Source organism: Entelurus aequoreus, linkage group LG17 (genome assembly GCF_033978785.1).
Source record: "Entelurus aequoreus isolate RoL-2023_Sb linkage group LG17, RoL_Eaeq_v1.1, whole genome shotgun sequence".
Taxonomy (NCBI): Eukaryota; Metazoa; Chordata; class Actinopteri; order Syngnathiformes; family Syngnathidae; genus Entelurus; species Entelurus aequoreus.
Genome location: NC_084747.1, coordinates 44,677,976 through 44,698,854, shown reverse-complemented (window position 1 = coordinate 44,698,854; position 20,879 = coordinate 44,677,976). Strand labels below are relative to the sequence as shown.

Sequence of the window (20,879 nt, the reverse complement as noted above, 5' to 3'; positions counted from 1 at the left end):
CGAGTCGCCAGAAGAAAGCCATCACTCCAAATGTCACAAAGTGTCCCGCTTACATTACGCCAAACAGCACAGAGACAAGCCTCAAAACTTCAGAAAAAAAGTAATTTGGAGTGATGAGACCAAAAATGAACTTTTTGGCCACTCGACCATCCAGCCCATTTTTCTTCAAGAGCTTCATTGTGCATCTTGAAACAGCCACACCACAATTTTTCAGAGAGTCCTGTATTTCAGCTGAAGTTATTTGTGGATTTTTCTTTGCATCTCGAACAATTTTCCTGGCTGTTGTGACTGAAATCTTTGCTGGTCTACCTGAATCCCTCATTTTCCACTTCTTAATCAGCGATTGAACACTGCTGATTGGCATTCTCAATTCCTTGGATATCCTTTTAATACCCCTTTCCTGTTTTATGCAGTTCAATTACCTTTTCTCACAGATCCTTTGACAATTATTTTGCCTTCCGCATGACTCAGAATCCAGAAACATCTGTGCAGCACTGGATGAAAGATGCAATGGTCTGTCAGAAGCCCAGAAACTCACTGACCTTTTATACACACACATTAATTACAAACAAACAGGTTACAGGTGGAAGAAAGGTTTTTGTGTTATGACTCATATTCTCTGAAGAATGGCCAAGAAATCATAAATTCTCCCAGGGTATGTAAACTTATGAGCACAACTGTATGTTCAAAATAAACTAACCATAAAGTGAACAAATGAAATATTTCCTGTAGAATTTCCCAGCAACAATAGACTTCTAAGGAGTACAACTGCCCAAGTAAAGTAATGCAATACTTTCCAATCCTGATATTTGTGGTCAAAATGTATTTTTTTTAAAGGCAATGATAAAATACTATAATATGTATAATAATTAAAGCTGCAAGCAGCGATGGACGGGACCGACTTTGACGGCACATAAAATCCAAACCGGAGCAGTAATTAAAACTCTTTCGTCAACTTTTAACCAGAAGGGTTCAATCTCTCTCCTGTGCTAGTTTGAAGCCGACACGACAAACACGCTCAGAGGAGATAATATTTGAAAAAAGGTGACCGGTTTTTACAAAACTTTTGTTTTGAAGGGGGAATTGCAAACTTCCTGTTGATTTTTGCTGGGAGTTGTCAGTAAATGAAATCTAGGTCTAAGTGAGACCTACATAGAGGTTTTTGTTTCATGTCTCTACAACATTACTACTGGAAGTTACAGGCAGGTTTGCATGAGTTTTCTTCCTAGGAGCAGTTTTGTCTGTGTTTTCTTCCTAGGGGGCGCTAGAGCGCAATTTTGAGTTTTGGGGTTGGTTTTTTTTATTAGATCGCAATTTTTGCCAGTCCTGATGTGTGTGTCCAGTTTGGAGAGTTTTGAAGCATGTTAAGGGGGTCAAATTATAGCTCCAAGAGACAAAGGTGACTGTTTTTACAAAACTTTTGTTTTGAAGGGGGAATTGCAAACTTCCTGTTGATTTTTGCTGAAGGATGTCGGTGTATGAAATCTAGGTCTAAGTGAGACCTACATAGAGGTTTTTGTTTCATGTCTCTACGACATTCCTACTGGAAGTTACAGGCAGTTTCGTCTGTGTTTTCTCCCTAAGGGGCGCTAGAGCGCAATTTTGAGTTTTGGGGCTAGTTTTTTTTATTAGATCGCAATTTTCGCCAGTCCTGATGTGTGTGTCAAATATGGTGAGTTTTGAAGCATGTTAAGGGGGTCAAATTACAGCTCAAAGAGGCGGCGGTATAATAATAATAAACCCTTACAAATACAATAGGGTCCTCTGTCCCAAAGGGACATTCGGTCCCTAATGATATTACAATTTGGTTTTGAGGATCCTGAGCTATGACCTTTCAGTTTAATATTTGTACAGTTACTTTTTTTTTAATTAACTAATCTCAATTTAAGAATAAAGATGACATTTCAACCAGGATGTAGTCATCTATATCTACAGTATTACAGTATGGGGACGGCGTGGAGCAGTTGGGAGAGTGGCCGCGCCAGCACCCTGAGGGTTCCTGGTTCAATCCCCACCTTCTTACCAACTTAGTCACGTCGGTTGTGTCCTTGAGCAAGACACTTCACCCTTGCTCCTGATGGGTCGTGGTTAGTGAATGTGTGAATCAGTGTGTGAATGTGTGTTAGAATGTGAAAAATAGTAAGGTAGAAAAGCCCTATACAAGTATAACCCATTTACCATTTATTAGATACTAACAAATTGCACACAAAACACTTTTAAAATGATCCATGAATGCTTTATTGTTAAAAAATGAAATTGTTATGGAGAGAAGTCATTAATTGAATGGAACAGAGGTGTTATTGGAATGCAATGTGCAGCAACAGCTGTGTACAAAAATGTCTCGCTGAGGCAAGTCCAACATGGACGAGCTTCCTCTAAACGGGGAACGTCCATCTCGTTTAGCACATGTGGGACGTTGGTCCAGTGTTCCTGCTCCTTGCACAGAGTTAGAGGGTCTGTGCGGGTGGTAAGGCACAGGCGGGGGACTACTGGGTCGCATGATGGCTCCCACTTTCCCTGTTACATAACACAACAAAGTCCTTCTAGTTCCTCTTCACCTTGGCCAGGTTCTCCTGGCGTCTCTGCTTCCTCTTCTGCTCCTTGTCCCTCGCCTCGATCATCTTGGCCAGTTTCCACGACAACACGGCGCTGGCGATGAAAAGGGGCGTGAGGGCCAGGATGACGGTGGTCAGGAAGCCGTAGGGGTCTTTGGCAGCCCACTCCACCACGTAATCTGCCCATGCTCTGACGTCGATCATGGTGCTCAGCGGTGATCAAACCTTAGAGCGGCAATGCTGGGGTCAAAACGTGGTCTCTTCCCAACAGGTATTTACTTACGAACACAATCAAAGAGATTTCTTTCAAAATCATTCATGGTTATTATCCTGTAATGACTGTGATGGTTAGATACAAGAAGGACATTGACGTTACCCGCACCTTATGTAACATGCATCCTCAGACTGTTTACCACCTGTTTTAGACTTGTGAAAACACTATGGCAGTTTCATCTTGGACGATATTCATGACACATTTGTGCTATTTGGATTTACACTGTATGAAAAAAAAAGGAATTTTACCTTTGCAACCTCATTATACTATTGGCTAAGTTTTATATTCATAAATGTAAGTTTCTCAATACCCGACCTGTTTTTTGTGCCTTTAAAAAAGAATTACAACTCTACTTTAAAACACTCTCTACCTCTAACAACCAAAAAGCTGTGAAAACTGATGCTGTGTTCCAAATTTGGATTATTTACGGAACTTGTGCGAGCCTATGACTTTACATATTGTATACCGTATTTTCCGCACCATAAGCCGCCCCGTGTTGTAAGCCGCACCTTCAATGAATGGCATATTTCAAAACTTTGTTTACCTATTAGCCGCCCCGTGTTATTAGCCGCACCTACGCTACGCTAAAGGGAATGTCAAAAAAACAGTCAGATAGGTCAGTCAAACTTTAATAATATATTACAAACCAGCGTTCTAACAACTCTGTTCACTCCCAAAATGTAATGTGCAAATGTGCAATCACAAAAATAGTAACACTCAAAATAGTGCAGAGCAATAGCAACATCAATAACTTCAACATTCAATAAACAATAAACAACAATAAACAATAACTCAACGTTGCTCCTACGTTAGTGTCACACACCACACAAAATAAACATTTAAAGCTCACTTTCTGAAGGTATTACTCATCCACAAATCCCTCGAATTATTCTTCTTCGGTGTGCTTCACTTGTTTTTTGACACCATCTACGATGTGGACGCGCATGCAGTCATAGATCAACAGGGACGGAGCTGCGTGAAAAAAGTCACCCGGTCTCTTCGCTCATTTTTTCTTCATCCATCCATCCCTTCGAGTTAGCTTTTATGATGACGCCGGCTGGAAAGTTCTCTTTTGGCAAGGTCTTCCTTTTGAATATCACCGTACGTGGAAGTTTCTGGCCGTTAGCATGGCAAGCTAGAACCACAGTGAAGGACGACTTCTCATGCCCTGTGGTGCGAATATTCACCGTACGTGTTCCCGTTGTATCCACAGTGCGGTTCACATGAATATCAAAAGTCAGTGGAACCTTGTACGCGTGTCTCTTAGTAGGAGACATTTTGTGGTCTTTACAGAAACACACAAATGAAATGAAACGTAATATCCGTGCGCTTCTTCTTCTACGGGGGCGGGTGCTCACCTTGGCGGTTGCTTACAGGAGAAGAAGAAGCGCTTCCTCTTCTACGGGGAAAAAAGATGGCGGCTGTTTACCGTAGTTGCGAGACCTAAACTTTATGAAAATAAATATTAATATTAATCCATATATAAGGCGCGCCGGGTTATTAGCCGCACTGTCAGCTTTTGAGAAAAATTGTGTTTTTTAGGTGCGGAAAATGCGGTATATATATTTTGCATTCTATTTTAGTTAATTTATTGACTTTACTCCCCCCTGGCGCTGTTTTGTACTTGTTTTGATTATTATTATTTCTTGATTGTATGTAAATGTTGCATATTACGGAGCCCCTAAAGGGACATGGATGTTTTGCAAGATCTCGCAATACTTTTTGCGATAGCCCGCAGTACTTTTTGCGAGATCCCGCAATACTTTTGGCTAGATCCCGCAATACTTTTTGCGAGATCTCGCAGTACTTTTGGCTAGATCCCGCAATACTTTTTGCGAGATCTCGCAGTACTTTTTGCGGGATCCCGCAGTACTTCGCAAAAGTTTTATTTTCCTGTGTCAGTGAACCGGAAGTGAAACAGACACAGCGATGGAGGAGCGGGAGCCTACCCTTCATCTGTGCTCTGTTGTGGGACCATAATACGATTTGATGTCTTTATATGTTAGGCCAATACTAAAATAGAAATCAAAAAACTTCTCCCACGGACGATGGGTAGGCTTCTCCATCGCTTTGTCTGTTTCACTTCCGGTTCACTGATATAGGAAAAAAACCTTTTGCGAGGTCTCGCAAAAAGTATTGCCAGATCCCGCAATACTTTTTGCTGGATCCCGCAATACTTTTTGCGAGATCCCGCAGTACTTTTTGCTGGATCCCGCAATACTTTTTGCTGGATCCCGCAATACTTTTTGCTGGATCTCGCAGTACTTTTTGCGAGATCTCTCAATACTTTTTACGAGATCTCTCAATACTTTTTGCGAGATTTTGCTACAGAATTTTTTGCGAGATCTCGCAAAAGGTTTTTTCCTATGTCAGTGAAGCGAAAGTAAAACAGACACAGCAATGGTGAATGGGAAGTGAAACAGACACAGCGATGGAGGAGCGAGAGCCTACCCTTCATCTGTACTTTGTTGTGGGACCATAACACGATTTGATGTCTTTATATGTTAGGCCAATACTAAAATAGAAATCAAAAAACTTCTCCCACGGACGATGGGTAGGCTCCTCCATCGCTTTGTCTGTTTCACTACCGGTTCACTGACATAGGAAAAAAAACCTTTTGCGAGATCTCGCAAAAAGTAGTGCAAGATATCGCAGTACTTTTTGCCGGATCCCGCAATACTTTTTGCTGGATCCCGCAATACTTTTTGCGAGATCCTGCAATACTTATTGTGAAATCTCATTTTTATCCCTCCATGTCCCTTTAGGGGCTCCGTAGCATATTATAAATAAAGGTTTATTTAAAAAAAAAAACTTAAAGCGGCAAAGAAGGGTATATAACACCACGTCACTGTAGCAGTAAAGGCATGTATATCATGTATTCATGCAACAGTATGATGTTGTTTACAAAGCCCGCCATCTTTGTTTATCACACCAGCGGCACGAACCGCAACACAAATAACGGCATCGACACAATTTTGGTACAAAAAACACACAGACGTAAACAACGTATTTAAACTAACATGCACTAGCACAATGAACGTCACACCTCTGGAACTACACCGAACAAAACATCTCAGGACTCGTCTTCGGTTACGGAGGCGATCGCTGACTTGTTGGAACTACAAAGCTTTATAAAACACGCCGCGTAGCTAACCATGCTAGCTTCCGTCACGGAAACAATAACCACTAATTGTGAACTCCAAATTGCTCCACGTCCGGATAAATCACAACTTCTACAACTTGACTTGTGGCCGATATCAAACATGAAGTTTGCAGGGGAAGATGATGAGGGATTCAGCAACATATTAGCATCGTTAGCCTGCGAATAATAGCCTAACTTCACGAACGATACGCTTGACTGCAAAATACGCGCCTTTAAAAAAACTACTTTAAAGGGTAAGTTTGACTTTACATTCGTTTATAGAAAACAACTTAAAAGCAACATACTAACCTGTGTGCAGTGACTTATCGTGCTTCTAACCTTTTGCTTTCTCTTCCGGAAGTTGGCGTTTGGCGGATGTGACGTCACGCCGATGGGATTTGTAGTCCTTTTTGCCAAAGAGGCATAAACAACGTCCGGCTTTCATGGTGGCCCAATAAAGGCATATTGCGTCTCATGGGGTGAGTTTTAGCCACATTTAAGGTAAATAAATCAGTCAATGTTGTGTTTAATCCGTAAAAAAACAAGAATTGAGTGCTATTAATTAATTTGTGGCGGGCTTTGTTGTGTTGTTATTTTGAGGACAATTGAACAATAGGTAATTGTTTGGAAGACATGCATACTCATTGTGTGCTAAGAAACAGTCAAACTATCTGTTGATAGCAATATAATATACGTATACTCAATATTTGTATGTACAATAAAATGGCAATATTTACTGTAGATTAATTCCTCAAAATACACGAATAGATTTTTTATTTATTCAACTGCAGATCTACAAAGTATTTTGTTTTAAAATCAGGAAATGGGTGGAGCTTAAAATGATGTGCTAAGAAACAGTACAATTATTATATGCTAATGGCTGTTGATAGCAATATAATATCTGTATACTCAATATATGTATATACCAAAAAAAGGCAATATTTACTGTAGATTAATTCCTCAAAATACAAGATTAGGTGATGTATTCATTCAACTGCAGATAGTACAATGTATTTTGTTTTAAGTCAGGAAATGCTTGGAAATGGGTGGAGCTTAAAATTATGTGCTAAGAAACATTACAATTATTATATGCGAATGGCTGTTGATAAGATATGTATATACCAAAAAAAGGCAATATTTACTGTAGATTAATTCCTCAAAATACAAGATTAGGTGATGTATTTATTCAACTGCAGATAGTACAATGTATTTTGTTTTAAATCAGGAAATGCTTGGAAATGGGTGGAGCTTAAAATTATGTGCTAAGAAACAGTAAACTATTAAAGGCGAATGGCTGTTGATAATATATGTATATACCAAAAAAAGGCAATATTTACTGTCGATTAATTCCTCAAAATACAAGATTAGGTGATGTATTTATTCAACTGCAGATAGTACAAAGTATTTTGTTTTAAATCAGGAAATGCTTGAAAATGGGTGGAGCTTAAAATTATGTGCTAAGAAACAGTACAAATATTAAATGCGAATGGCTGTTGATAATATATGTATATACAAAAAAAAAGGCAATATTTACTGTAGATTAATTCCTCAAAATACAAGATTAGGTTATTTATTTATTCAAGTGCAGATAGTACAATGTATTTTGTTTTAAAGTCAGGAAATGCTTGGAAATGGGTGGAGCTTAAAATTATGTGCTAAGAAACAGTTTAATTATTATATGCCAATGGCTGTTGATAGCAATATAATATCTGTATACTCAATATATGTATTTACCAAAAAAAGGCAATATTTACTGTAGATTAATTCCTCAAAATACAAGATTAGGTGATGTATTTATTCAACTGCAGATAGTACAATGTATTTTGTTTTAAGTCAGGAAATGCTTAGAAATGGATGGAGCTTAAAATTATGTGCTAAGAAACAGTACAATTGTTATATGCGAATGGCTGTTGATAATATATGTATATACCAAATAAAGGCAATATTTACTGTAGATTAATTCCTCAAAATACAAGATTAGGTGATGTATTTATTCAACTGCAGATAGTACAAAGTATTTTGTTTTAAATCAGGAAATCCTTGGAAATGGGTGGAGCTTAAAATTATGTGCTAAGAAACAGTACAAATATTAAATGCGAATGGCTGTTGATAGCAATATAATATCTGTATACTCAATATATGTATTTACTAAAAAAAGGCAATATTTACTGTAGATGAATTCCTCAAAATACAAGATTAGGTGATGTATTTATTCAACTGCAGATAGTACAATGTATTTTGTTTTAAATCAGGAAATGCTTGGAAATGGGTGGAGCTTAAAATTATGTGCTAAGAAACAGTAAAATATTAAAGGCGAATGGCTGTTGATAATATATGTATATACCAAAAAAAGGCAATATTTACTGTAGATTAATTCCTCAAAACACAAGATTAGGTGATGTATTTATTCAACTGCAGATAGTACAATGTATTTTGTTTTAAAGTCAGGAAATGCTTGGAAATGGGTGGATCTTAAAATTATGTGCTAAGAAACAGTACAATTATTATATGCGAATGGCTGTTGATAGCAATATAATATCTATAAACTCAATATATGTATTTACCAAAAAAAGGCAATATTTACTGTAGATTAATTCCTCAAAACACAAGATTAGGTTATTTATTTATTCAATTGCCGATTGTACAATGTATTTTGTTTTAAATCAGGAAATGCTTGGAAATGGGAGGAGCTTAAAATTATGTGCTAAGAAACAGTACAATTATTATATGCGAATGGTTGTTGATAGCAATATAATATCTGTATACTCAATATATATATATGTATATATATATACACCAAAAAAAGGCAATATTTACTGTAGATTAATTCCTCAAAATACAAGATTAGGTGATGTATTTATTCAACTGAATATAGTACAATGTATTGTGTTTTAAATCAGGAAATGCTTGGAAATGGGTGGAGCTTAAAATTATGTGCTAAGAAACAGTACAATTATTGTATGCGATAGGCTGTTGATAGCAATATAATATCTGTCAACTCAATATATGTATATACAAAAAAAAGGGCAATATTTACTGTAGATTAATTCCTCAAAACACAAGATTAGGTTATTTATTTATTCAATTCCGATTACAATGCTTGGAAATGGGTGGAGCTTAAAATTATGTGCTAAGAAACAGTACAATTATTATATGCAAATGGCTGTTGATAGCAATGTAATATCTGTTTACTCAATATATGTACATACCATAAAAAGACGATATTTACTGTAGATTAAGTCCTCAAAATACAAAATTAGGTGATGTATTTATTCAACTGCAGATAGTACAATGTATTTTGTTTTAAGTCAGGAAATGCTTGAAAATGGGTGGAGCTTAAAATTCAATTTAATTGTTACTTTTTTGTTACAATGGCATACAATCATTAGTTTCTAAAAGTACTTTTATTCTTAGCGCCTATTAATAATGCTGTGCAGTGGAAGGTGCAGCTAATCACTAACTACTTAAGTTTAAATAGACATTCTTGTAGGAGCGGAAGGTACTTTAGGACTATGCACCTGGTCAAAGTTAGGTTTATTAAAGTTTGCCCTTGCTACATGACTGCAAGACCATGTTTTCTTTGATCTCTGTTTCCTGAACCAAGCGAAAGCCCAGTTTTTTTTACTCAAGACTTAAGGCTGCATGTGCCACAAGATCTGAGGAAAATGAAAGCATTCCGTGGTCTAAGTAGAAACTGACAGTAGACGGAACCTAGTAGCCAGATAAAAAAGGAAACATGACACCTGGCTTTGATTAGGAAAAAAAAACCTGATCACCAGTAAATGCTCTGTTTGAACACTACAGCAAATTATAAAGCAATAACGCCACTCAGAAAGCAGAAAAGGTAGCCAAAAAAGCTCCACTGGCCCTCTTGAGAAAGATGACTAAACATAACAAAGAGGGACCTCCTGGCTTTGTGAACTTCCTGTGGGGAAGTATTGAAACCAAATCAGGTTAGGCCACATCTGCTCGCTCCATACGGCATGGATCGCTTTCAGAGCGGTTCAAAGGCCAGCCTTTTTAGTCCTGCTCACAGGAGTCAGGGCAAGGGCAGCTGGGAACACATAGCAGACGCATGGCATTCTGATTTATTAGCATACTTTTGTTTTATAGACAATTAAGGCAAGCAATCTGGTGACCATTTTGTTCAATTGTTTTTAATTATTATAGTCGTTTCTGTCATGGGGAGCGCACGGAGGTGGGCGATGTAACCACAACTCCATGAGCGCTCCCAAAGAAGCTGGCTGGCACTATTTTCCTGTCACAGTGGAGCTATCAACACACAGGAAGGTGGGCATGCAAAATGACTGTACTGTACAACATTTGGTATTCATCCACCTCCACTAAGTTGTGTGTGTTTTTAATGGCTGTTATGGGAAAGTAATGACCCGGCCAGACACTTGAGAAATTTCCTATATCTTTTTTGGTGCCTATTAAGGAAGTACATTTCACAGAGAGAAGTGCTTCACATGGTTAAAATACAAATAGTACAATCAAACAAGCATACATATGTATGACGCAACAGCCTAAACATTGCAAAATAAAAGAATAAATAGGATGATAAAAACAACATCCATCCATCCAGGCATCCATTCTCTACCGCTTGTTATATATAAAATGTAATTAAAATGGAACATTACAGGAATGCACATTTAAACAAATGTGTTTTTAACTGCCTTTTAAAAATGTCAACAGAAGGGGCAGCTCTCAGCATTCCACCATTTAGGGGCAACTAACTCAAAAAGCTATATCACCTTTACTTTTTTGTTTTACTTAGAGCAGTGGTCCCCAACTTTTTTGTAGCTGCGGAGCGGTCAACGCTTGAAAATTTGTCCCACGGACCGGTGGGGAGAGGGGGGGGGGAGGTGTATTTAAAAAAAAAAAAAAAAAAAAAAAAAAGGATTAAAAAAAAAAATGTTTTACATAAATAAATACAATCATGTGTGCTTACGGACTGTATCCCTGCAGACTGTATTGATCTATATTGATATATAATGTATATATTGTGTTTTTTATGTTGATTTCATTTTAAAAAAAAATTGAAAAAAATATTTTTATTTTTATTTTTTTAAATTTCTTGTGCGGCCCGGTACCAATCGGTCCGCGGACCGGTACTGGGCTGCGGCCCGGTGGTTGGGGACCACTGACTTAGAGGATAAAATCTACAATGAAAAAGTTAAATCAAATCAATTTAACCCATAATATCATAGTAGCATTGTGTGCTATTCATTTTTTTAAAACTTTGAAGCCATTTTGTGGAATTGTCATCTCAGTGGTTTTAAGTAGCCTAAAATGGCAACGCTACACAGGAATCGACACAAATAAAAACTTTGAAAAGGCCCTTTTTCATCCAACATTTATTTGAAATAAGGGGAATTACGTTTTACATTTTTATATTGTACACCGGATTGTGCTTTTTACTTTTCCCCCCACCAAAGCCTGCAGACCCTTTCATCGTTTTTAGCAAGGACGCTTTGCTACTCAAACGATAATCATTTCTATCACTACTGACGTTGGAAAAATTGTGTGTTTGTGAGATTTTACTTTAGGTTTTTTTTGGGAGGATGAATAACATTGGAACTGTGTTAACATACTGGGCTAAAGTTTTTTTTTTCTTCTTTTAATCCTCAATTATGATTAATATTTGTTATGTGTAATTCAGGAAGAAGTACTTTTAATAGACTGACGTGTTTTAAGTCGAAATATTTGATGTTTTTAACAGCGTTTTTTATCAAATTGTAAGGGTTAAATATCCGTTGAAATATCGATAAATAATACTATTTGTCAGAAAAAAATGAACAGGCCTACATACTGAATTATATGTTGAAAGTATGGATACAAACATGTACTTTCAATGTTCGAGTCATAAAGTGGAATAATACAGTGAACAGAATTATAACACTGTTGTAAGAAAAGAGCCTTGGTTGAAGTTTGCGCTCTATTGAGCGACAAAAATAGTTATATATCTAAAGGATGTATATTGTTAGGGTTTTATCAATGCTGATACCAATATTGGTATATACTGGTATGCATCGGTACTCTAATCGGTACTATATGTAATTGCTGTAAATAAAAGATGTGAAAAAATTCCGTTTTTATTACCGTTTTTATCAGCACAAGAGGTTGTACACCACCAACATCATGTAAAATCTCACAGCAGGGATATTTTTTTTTACCAACTCTAGCTTTTAAACTCTTAAACAAGTCACCTAAAGTTACAAAAGATTTAAAGTTAGTATTATTTGCGGATGTTACAACAGCGTTTTGCTCAGGAGAGAACACACAGAAGATAATACAAATAATAACAGAAGAAATGAACAAATTAAAAAGATGGTTTGACAAAAACAGACTATCTTTGAATCTCAGTAAAACTAAAATAATGCTATTTGGTAACAGTAGAAGAGAAAGTCAAACACAAATACAAATACCGTAGACGGAATAGAAATTGAAAGAGTAAATGAAACCAAATTTCTAGGTATAATGATTGATGATAAATTTAACTGGAAATCTCATGTAAAAAATATACAACATAAAGTAGCAAGAAACACGTCAATAATGAATAAAGCAAAACATGTTCTAGACCAAAAATCACTTCATATTCTCTACTGCTTGCTAGTGTTACCTAATCTGAGTTATTGTGTAGAAATATGGGGAAATAACTACAAAAGTACACTTCATTCATTAACGGTGTTACAAAAAGATCAGTTAGAATAATACATAATGTTGGATATAGAGAACATACAAACCCTTTATTTATTGAATCAAAGATACTGAAATTCCAGGACATAGTGAATTTGCAAACAGCTAAAATTATACACAAAGCAAACTATAACCTGCTACCCAAGAATATAAAACAATTCTTCTCAACAAAAGAGAAGAAATACTGTATACTCTTAGAGAAAAATGTAATTTAAAACATTTGTTTGCACGTACAACACTTAAGACCTTTAGTAAATCAGTATGTATGTCGAATTAAATTATGGAATGGATTAAGCAAAGCAATCAAACAATGTGCTAATATGATCCACTTCAAGAAACTCTTCAAACTTAAAGTGTTTACAAAGTACAAAGAAGAAGAACCATGATAAACATTCTGAATTTATTTCGTCCATCCATTCATTCATTCTCAAAATAATCTTATTTATCTCATCATGTGAAATATAACTTACTTCACCAATTATTATTTATTTATTATTTTTTATTGTGATTACTTATGGAGTATATTGTGAATAAATTGAGAACAGGAAGTGAACAAACGTTTTAGCAACTCTTATGTAAAAGAAAAGGGGTAGGATTAAATAAGCTCTGCTTCTTCCTACTCCTTTTCGAACATGTTGAAAAGAGAAACTGGAAATTGTGATGTATCATGCCTGGATGTTCGAAATAAACTGAACTCAACTATGTGTGCAGTGCAATGTGCAATGCAGTTATGTCATCATCTTGTAAAGACCACGCGTCTCCATCGCTGTGTTTCAATGCGTTGCAATTACACTCAGCTGGAAATAATATTTACAGTATGTAATTAAGGCATTCATGTGCAGATCGCAGACCTTTTACGTGATACATCCTATCAAATATATCAATATCTAATATATTTAATACAATCAGTTAGCATGTTAGGTGGGTGTGCATTTTGTAACAATAGGCATTGTTATTTGTGTTTTATGTTTCACACGCACGTATTTGAGTGACGGACCGGAAGCCGTTATGAATGTTGGCAGCTAAGGATTATGTGCCTGTGTAGTGACTTCAATTTTTGACTTTTATTTACTTCAAACTGACACTAAATGTTACCTGCCTGCGTGACTTTGAGGGACTTTTGAGGGGGAAATATTGTTGTGTTGCAAACTTTTGTGTTGCTTCCCTATTTGTAGTGATGGTACGAGGCGTGTGTCGAGTAATGAAGGGGGGTGTTTCCGCGCCGCGCATATCGAGGCTTGCTTCATGTAGGGTAGGAGCCGGAAATATGTGGAAATACATATCACAGCAACATAATGCCTTTATTTCTTTCACAGAAAAGAGTAATTTGTATCATTTTTACAGTAGGATACAGAGACCACACAAATCCACTCTTCATTAGGTAAGGATTATGAAAAGTAAAATACATTTTAGAATTGCATACTCTATTAGTGATGTTCAAAGCTAGAAATAAAGTTCTTCCGAAGGACTTACAAATGTTATTTGTGTTCTCGTCTGAAGATGAGAATCACAGGAGGCCGTATGATTTTACACATCCAAGAGTGCGAACAAATTTGATACAAATGTGCTTGTCTGTTGCTGGTGTGAAAGCATGGAATTCTCTAAACAAAGACTTAAAAAGTTGCAAGAATATCTTTGAATTTAAAAAGAGTTACAAAAAGAGACAACTGGAATTATATCAAACTGATTTTTGATTTTGATTGGATGTGTCATAGTGAAAATGTTAAACGAAAATTAAAAAGTATGTTGGAGTTCGGGTGTTGGTGGAGGGAACAGTCATGTAAAATAATTTGTGTTAAAAAGGGGGCAGATAAATATAAGAATAGTATTCTTCCATCTGCTCCTTTCTGATCATGGAAATGTATAAGAAACACAAAAAAAACCAATAAAAGTGTCAACTGTACATGGCTTGTATATATGCATTTTCATGAAAGGAATAAAAAGAAATGATGATGATGATGATGGCGTGTGAAGCCTCGCTGCCAGGCCGTATCACGTGAGTGCTTCGGGACGCGGTACAGATTTTGCCGGGAGATTCGACAACACATATAATCTGCCCAAGCTCCATTGAAATAGCGGGCTTTTGAGAGTTGCAGTCAGTTCGAAAGCTGGATAGAGAATTAAAAATAGTTTTTTGAAATGCCAATAGAATCAAATAAGAGCATATTATTATAAAATCTGACGGCAAACTAGGGTTGTACGGTAAACCGGTACTATTAAAGTATCTCAGTACTAATCAATTGAAAACGGTACTATACTACCTTGGAAAAATACCGGTGCCGTTTATGCTGCTGTGTGGCGGTGACTACAGAGCCGAGGCACATGATGTTGAGTGTGTCAAAACGCACACCCAAAGAGCATACAAGCAATAACATCGTTTAGAAGAAGAATGGCAGAAACATTTAATTTTTACTTGTTAATAAAGAGAGTACCTGAAGCGCAATATGGAGGTATTTGGGCTTCAAAACTAACAATAAAGGTGACGCTTTATTTTATTAATTTTTTTTATTTTTTATTAATCAGTCCAACAAAATAATACACAATAATACCATAATAATGCAATTCCAAAAGCAAACCCAGCCCAGCAACATTCAGAATAGCAATCAACAGAGCAATTGAGAAGACACAAAAACATGACACAAAACAATCCAAAAGTAGTCAAACAAAAATGAATAATCATAACAACAGTATCAATATTAATAAGGATTCCAACATAGCAGTGATTAGAGATCCCTCATTGACATTATCATCACAGCCATGTATAAAAAATTAAACATTTAAAAAATGAACAATAGTGTCACAGTGACTTACACTTGCATTGCATCTCATAAGCTTGACAACACATTGTGTACAATATTTTCCACAAAGATAAAATAAGTCATATTTAGGTTCATTTAATAGTCAAAACAAATTTAAATAAAAGATCCCATATTCCAAGATATGACTCATTTTTATCTAAACTAAATGCAGTTTTTTCTACTGAAATTATTTCCATAGCTTGTGTATACCAGTCAGTATGAGTTGGACTATCAACATCTATCCTTTTTTGTAATATTACCCTTTTTGTTATGATGCGTATTGAAAGAAATGCATTTTTACTTTTTGATGACACGTTACCAAATTGATGCAGATCACCAAGAATACAAGTTTGCCGTGTCATTGGGATGTTTATATTTAGGAATGTGATTGCTTCTTTTGTGACGCTTTAAACAAGGATGCGCCGCACTGGAAGGGACACTTTAAAACATGCACCGCCAAATGTGGCCATTAGTATTACCACTGATGCTTTAAACTTAAAGGCCTACTGAAACCCACTACTACCGACCACGCAGTCTGATAGTTTATATATCAATGATGAAATCTTAACATTGCAACACATGCCAATACGGCCGGGTTAACTTATAAAGTGCAATTTTAAATTTCCCGGGGAACTTCCGGTTGAAAACGTCTATGTATGATGACGTTTGCGCGTGACGTCAATGGTTGAAACGGAAGTATTGGGACACATTGTATCACAATACAAACAGCTCTGTTTCCATCGCAAAATTCCACAGTATTCTGGACATCTGTGTTGGTGAATCTTTTGCAATTTGTTTAATGAACAATGGAGACTGCAAAGAAGAAAGCTGTAGGTGGGATCGGTGTATTAGCGGCTGGCTGCAGCAACACAACCAGGAGGACTTTGAGTTGGATAGCAGACGCGCTATCCGACGCTAGCCGCCGACCGCATCGATGATTGGGTGAAGTCCTTCGTCGCGCCGTCGATCGCTGGAACGCAGGTGAGCACGGGTGTTGATGCGCAGATGAGGGCTGGCGTAGGTGGAGCGCTAATGTTTTTATCATAGCTCTGACGAGGTCCCGTAGCTAAGTTAGCTTCAATGGCGTCGTTAGCGACAGCATTGCTAGGCTTCGACAGGCGGCACAGCATTAACCGTGTGGTTACAGGTTCAGTGTTTGGTTCGGTGTCTACTGATAGTAGTATTGTTGATCTTCTGTCTATCCTTCCAGTCAGGGGCTTATTTCTTTTGTTTCTATCTGCATTTAAGCACGATGCTATCACATTAGCTCCGTAGCTAAAGTGCTTCACCGATGTATTGTCGTGGAGATAAAAGTCGCTGTGAATGTCCATTTCGCGTTCTCGACTCTTATTTTCAAGAGGATATAGTATCCGAGGTGGTTTAAAATACAAATCTGTTATCCACAATAGAAAAAGGAGAATGTGTGGAATCCAATGAGCCCTTTTACCTAAGTTACGGTCAGAGCGAAAAAAGATACGTCCTGCACTGCACTCTAGTCCTTCACTCTCACGTTCCTCATCCACGAATCTTTCATCCTGGCTCAAATTAATGGGGTAATCGTCGCTGTCTCGCTCTCGCTGCTGGTGTAAACAATGAGGAAATGTGAGGAGCCCTTCAACCTGCGACGTCACGCTACTTCCGGTACAGGCAAGGCTTTTTTTATCAGCAACCAAAAGTTGCGAACTTTATCGTCGATGTTCTCTACTAAATCCTTTCAGCAAAAATATGGCAATATCGCGAAATGATCAAGTATGACACATAGAATGGATCTGCTATCCCCGTTTAAATAAAAAAAATTCATTTCAGTAGGCCTTTAAGTAAACATTTAAATAATGAACATTCAGATCTGCGCAAGGAGTTATAAAGAGTGACATGTAATAATGTAGTTGTTACACCTGTCCTGCTGTTCGGCTCCCATGCAGACCGTAGTCGAGGAGCACAGGGCAGACGTCCCTTACAGGGCCGATGCTTTCATTGGGGGTAACACCCTTAAACGTTTCCCGGCAATGGGTCTGTTGAGCTCCGCTTTCGGGTCAGAATGACGAGGCCGCCAAGTTGTGACAATCGCCTCATTGTTAGTTTTGCAGGACACAAACAGATCCGTTTATCACTCCACTGCACAGTGCACACTCTCTCTCTCTCTCTTTACTCGCCCACTCACTCACTGACGTCACTCAGCCAACACGTTGCCATTCTTGCAAACACATACGCTCCTCTCATAAGTTAACTAGCTCCCCTGTTGTGCACATGTAGATAAGTATACCTGCACACAGGTGCTTGGCTTGATGCCAAATATTAGCGGAGGTAAAATCACCCAATTAGCAGTCAATCAATGCAAGTGAAATGACAGAATTTTGAAACAAATTCCTACAATTTGTCTTTTATCTTGAATAATGTGTTTTACCTGCTAAATGGCTTATATGTGTACTTTTATCCATTGTTTTGTATTTAGTATTTACTAATAATTGTATTTTTCTGAAAGCACAGACCTAGAGTGGCAACCATAAATCATGAATAATTTAATATAATTTTAATAGTTTTTTATTCTATTCCAACTAGAGATGTCCGATAATGGCTTTTTTGCCGATATCCGATATTGTCCAACTCTTAATTACCGATGCCGATATCAACCGATACCGATATATACAGTTGTGGAATTAACACATTATCATGCCTAATTTTGTTGTGATGCCCCGCTGGATGCATTAAACAATGTAACAAGGTTTTTCAAAATAAATCAACTCAAGTTATGGAAAAAAATGCCAACATGGCACTGCCATATTTATTATTATTGAAGTCACAAAGTGCTTTTTTTTTTAACATGCCTCAAAACAGCAGCTTGGAATTTGGGACATGCTCTCCCTGAGAGAGCATGAGGAGGTTGAGGAGGGCGGGGTTGAGGTGGGGGGGAAGCGGGGGGTATATTGTAGAAGAGTTAGTGGTGCAAGGGGTTCTGGGTATTTGTTTTGTTGTGTTTAGGTTGTGTTACGGTGCGGATGTTCTCCCGAAATGTGTTTGTCATTCTTGTTTGGTGTGGGTTCACAGTGTGGCGCATATTTGTAACATTTTTAAAGTTGTTTATACGGCTACCCTCAGTGTGACCTGTATGGCTGTTGACCAAGTATGACTGCATTCACTTGTGTGTATGAAAAGCCGTAGATATTATGTGATTGGGCCGGCACGCAAAGGCAGTGCCTTTAAGGTTTATTGGCGCTCTGTACTTCTCCCTACGTTCGTGGACACAGCGGTGTTTTAAACAGCCATAAATTTTAGTTTTTGAAACCGATACCGATAATTTCTGATATTACATTTTAAAGCATTTTTTGGCCAATAATATCGGCAGTCCGATATTATCGGACATCTCTAATTCCAACCTTATCCTTGATTATGGCAAGGATTAGGGTATGTAATATGATGTAATAGGATATGTAATATGGAAAATTGTAAGTTGTTCTTTGAGTGCAATAGGAAACATATGTTCAATGTATTGTAGGAGTTTCTGTAAAATAAAGCAAATATTTACATATTTTGTAGTTCCCTTTTATTTTGAAAAGTTCTGAAGCGTATTATGTGCATTTTGGTACCGGTACCAATTACCGGTATACATCCCTAGTCATATCTGGTCATTAGTTGACTCGTTAAGTCAGATTAACATCAGGTGGAACAGTCTAGTCCTCATTTGTAATGAAAGAAAGTAGCCTGCTACTCAACATACCATAATTCTTCATCACTTTTTTTAACCGTTGGGTTTTAGTGGATGTCTGTGTTCCACTGAGTGACCTTTATAGTTATTTGTATGTGACCCCTGATTGTAACACTACTCACAAACTTTCTCTTCTGTTTACAACAGCTCAAAGTCCTTTGGGGAGCAAAGTCCGAACGACAAGCATCATGCTGTTACTGCAGCTCAGGCTCCACTGGAGGAGAAAACTTAAGAGAGAAGAAGCAGAAGAAAAACGTCCTCTTTCGTGCCCCCCTTTCGGCCCTGTGGGAACCAGCAGGAACGCCCCTGGATTAAGTCCCCGCCTTTAAACTCAAATAAGTGGGAAACTTCAAAGGACGTCGGGCGCCGTAGCTCCGCCCCCCCGCGGCTTCACAAAGGTTTTGCCTACGTTCGGGAATTCCGCCTCCACTTCCTTTTATAGCGCCACTCGTGCGCTGGCACAGCGCCAAGGCCACGCCCACCGCGGCTACTTTCCCAACACAAAGGACTCCGTGAAACTCCCAAGCTCCGCCCCCCTCGCCAAATAAGGACAGGCGGCCCATGTAGGGCAAACAATCGGCGCCAGATTGCTCTTTCTCTTCCTCATCCAGTTTATATGATCGGAGCGGCTCGGCGAGGCAGGTCGGAAGCGGTGCGAACATGGCCGAGCGAGTCCAGCAGCCTCCAGCCAAGCGGCTCTGCTGCCGGCCCGGCTACAACCCGGCGTGCAGACAGGGGCAGCGGGCTGGAGGAGTCCTGTGTGGCGGCGGCTCGGGCTCCGGCTCCGCTCCGGGAGGGTCGGGGCAAAGCGGCAAGGCGCACAACCCGGAGTCGCTGCTCGACATCGCGGCGCGCAGGGTAGCCGAGAAGTGGCCCTTCCAGCGGGTGGAGGAGCGCTTCGAAAGGATCCCGGAGCCCGTCCAGCGCCGGATCGTATACTGGTCGTTTCCGAGGAGCGAGAAGGAGATCTGTATGTACTCGTCTTTCAACGCCGGGGCCGAGGAGAGTGGAACTAGCGGGGACAATAACGACGAGACCCAGCTGCCTTTCCTGCGAGGTGTCACTCTGCTGGAGGGCGGCTGGGTGGACAACGTACTGCAAGTCGGTGAGTGCACGCTAAAACAGGAAAGACAACGCATTGTGTGCTTGCTTTCTCTCTCTCTCTACTGTCAACAATGCAGGGTATTTCCACACGCCAGCCAGTAATTGTAGCCCACTTCTTCTTTTTTCTTCTTGCCCACTGAGCTGCGCGCATTGAATTGCCCCCAAGCCGTCCCAAATGGAAGCTTATAGCACTTTGTTCCTATTTTTGTGTCTTTCCAGCCCTCTGTTGCCACCCCCCCCCCCCCCTTTACCACTACCACCGAGCCACAGACAAAAGCCCCCCTATATCTTTTCACCGCTGGCTAAATAGACGATATTTAGAAAGAAGGGTGGGAGGGCTGGGCGATTTAAAGCCACAGTGCCTCTATTTGGGTTGCCAAACACATTTTTTCCCTTCTCTGTGTGGGTGTGTGTTGTATGCCAGCATCCAGTCAACGCCAGGACATATGTGCCTGCTCCATGCAAATTATTCACCTACTTTTATTATGAGGGAGGAGAAATGTGGGCTAGGCACCCAGCAACCCCCCCCCCTTTTGTGTATAATATTCCACCAGTGCATTCGACTTTAGCTGTCAATCCCACTCCACACCCTTGGAAGCGGTTC

At 38.7% G+C, this 20,879-nt stretch overlaps 2 protein-coding genes across 6 annotated transcripts in view; one reads left to right on the top strand and one right to left on the bottom strand.

The window, feature by feature from the left end:
• Positions 1 to 2,199: 2,199 nt before the first annotated feature.
• On the bottom strand, positions 2,200 to 6,419 carry smim15 (small integral membrane protein 15). The gene is made up of 2 exons (XM_062025747.1): positions 6,281 to 6,419; positions 2,200 to 2,780 (listed from the first exon to the last, which is right to left on the bottom strand). Exon 2 carries the CDS (start codon positions 2,757 to 2,759, stop codon positions 2,544 to 2,546), a length of 216 nt encoding a protein of 71 aa, XP_061881731.1. The 5' UTR covers positions 2,760 to 2,780; positions 6,281 to 6,419; the 3' UTR covers positions 2,200 to 2,543.
• Positions 6,334 to 20,879, top strand: part of LOC133632917 (zinc finger SWIM domain-containing protein 6-like) — a 157,351-nt gene continuing 142,805 nt past the window's right edge. For 2 of the 5 annotated variants that reach the window (XM_062025744.1, XM_062025740.1), the window contains exons 1-2: positions 6,344 to 6,450; positions 19,319 to 20,276. In XM_062025744.1, coding sequence (XP_061881728.1) covers positions 19,832 to 20,276 — 445 coding nt within the window. In that variant the 5' untranslated portion in view covers positions 6,344 to 6,450; positions 19,319 to 19,831. Of the gene's footprint in view, positions 6,473 to 10,141; positions 10,262 to 14,034; positions 14,052 to 19,318; positions 20,277 to 20,879 lie in introns of those variants that run through there. The other 3 variants (XM_062025742.1, XM_062025741.1, XM_062025743.1) reach the window with 3 other exon arrangements.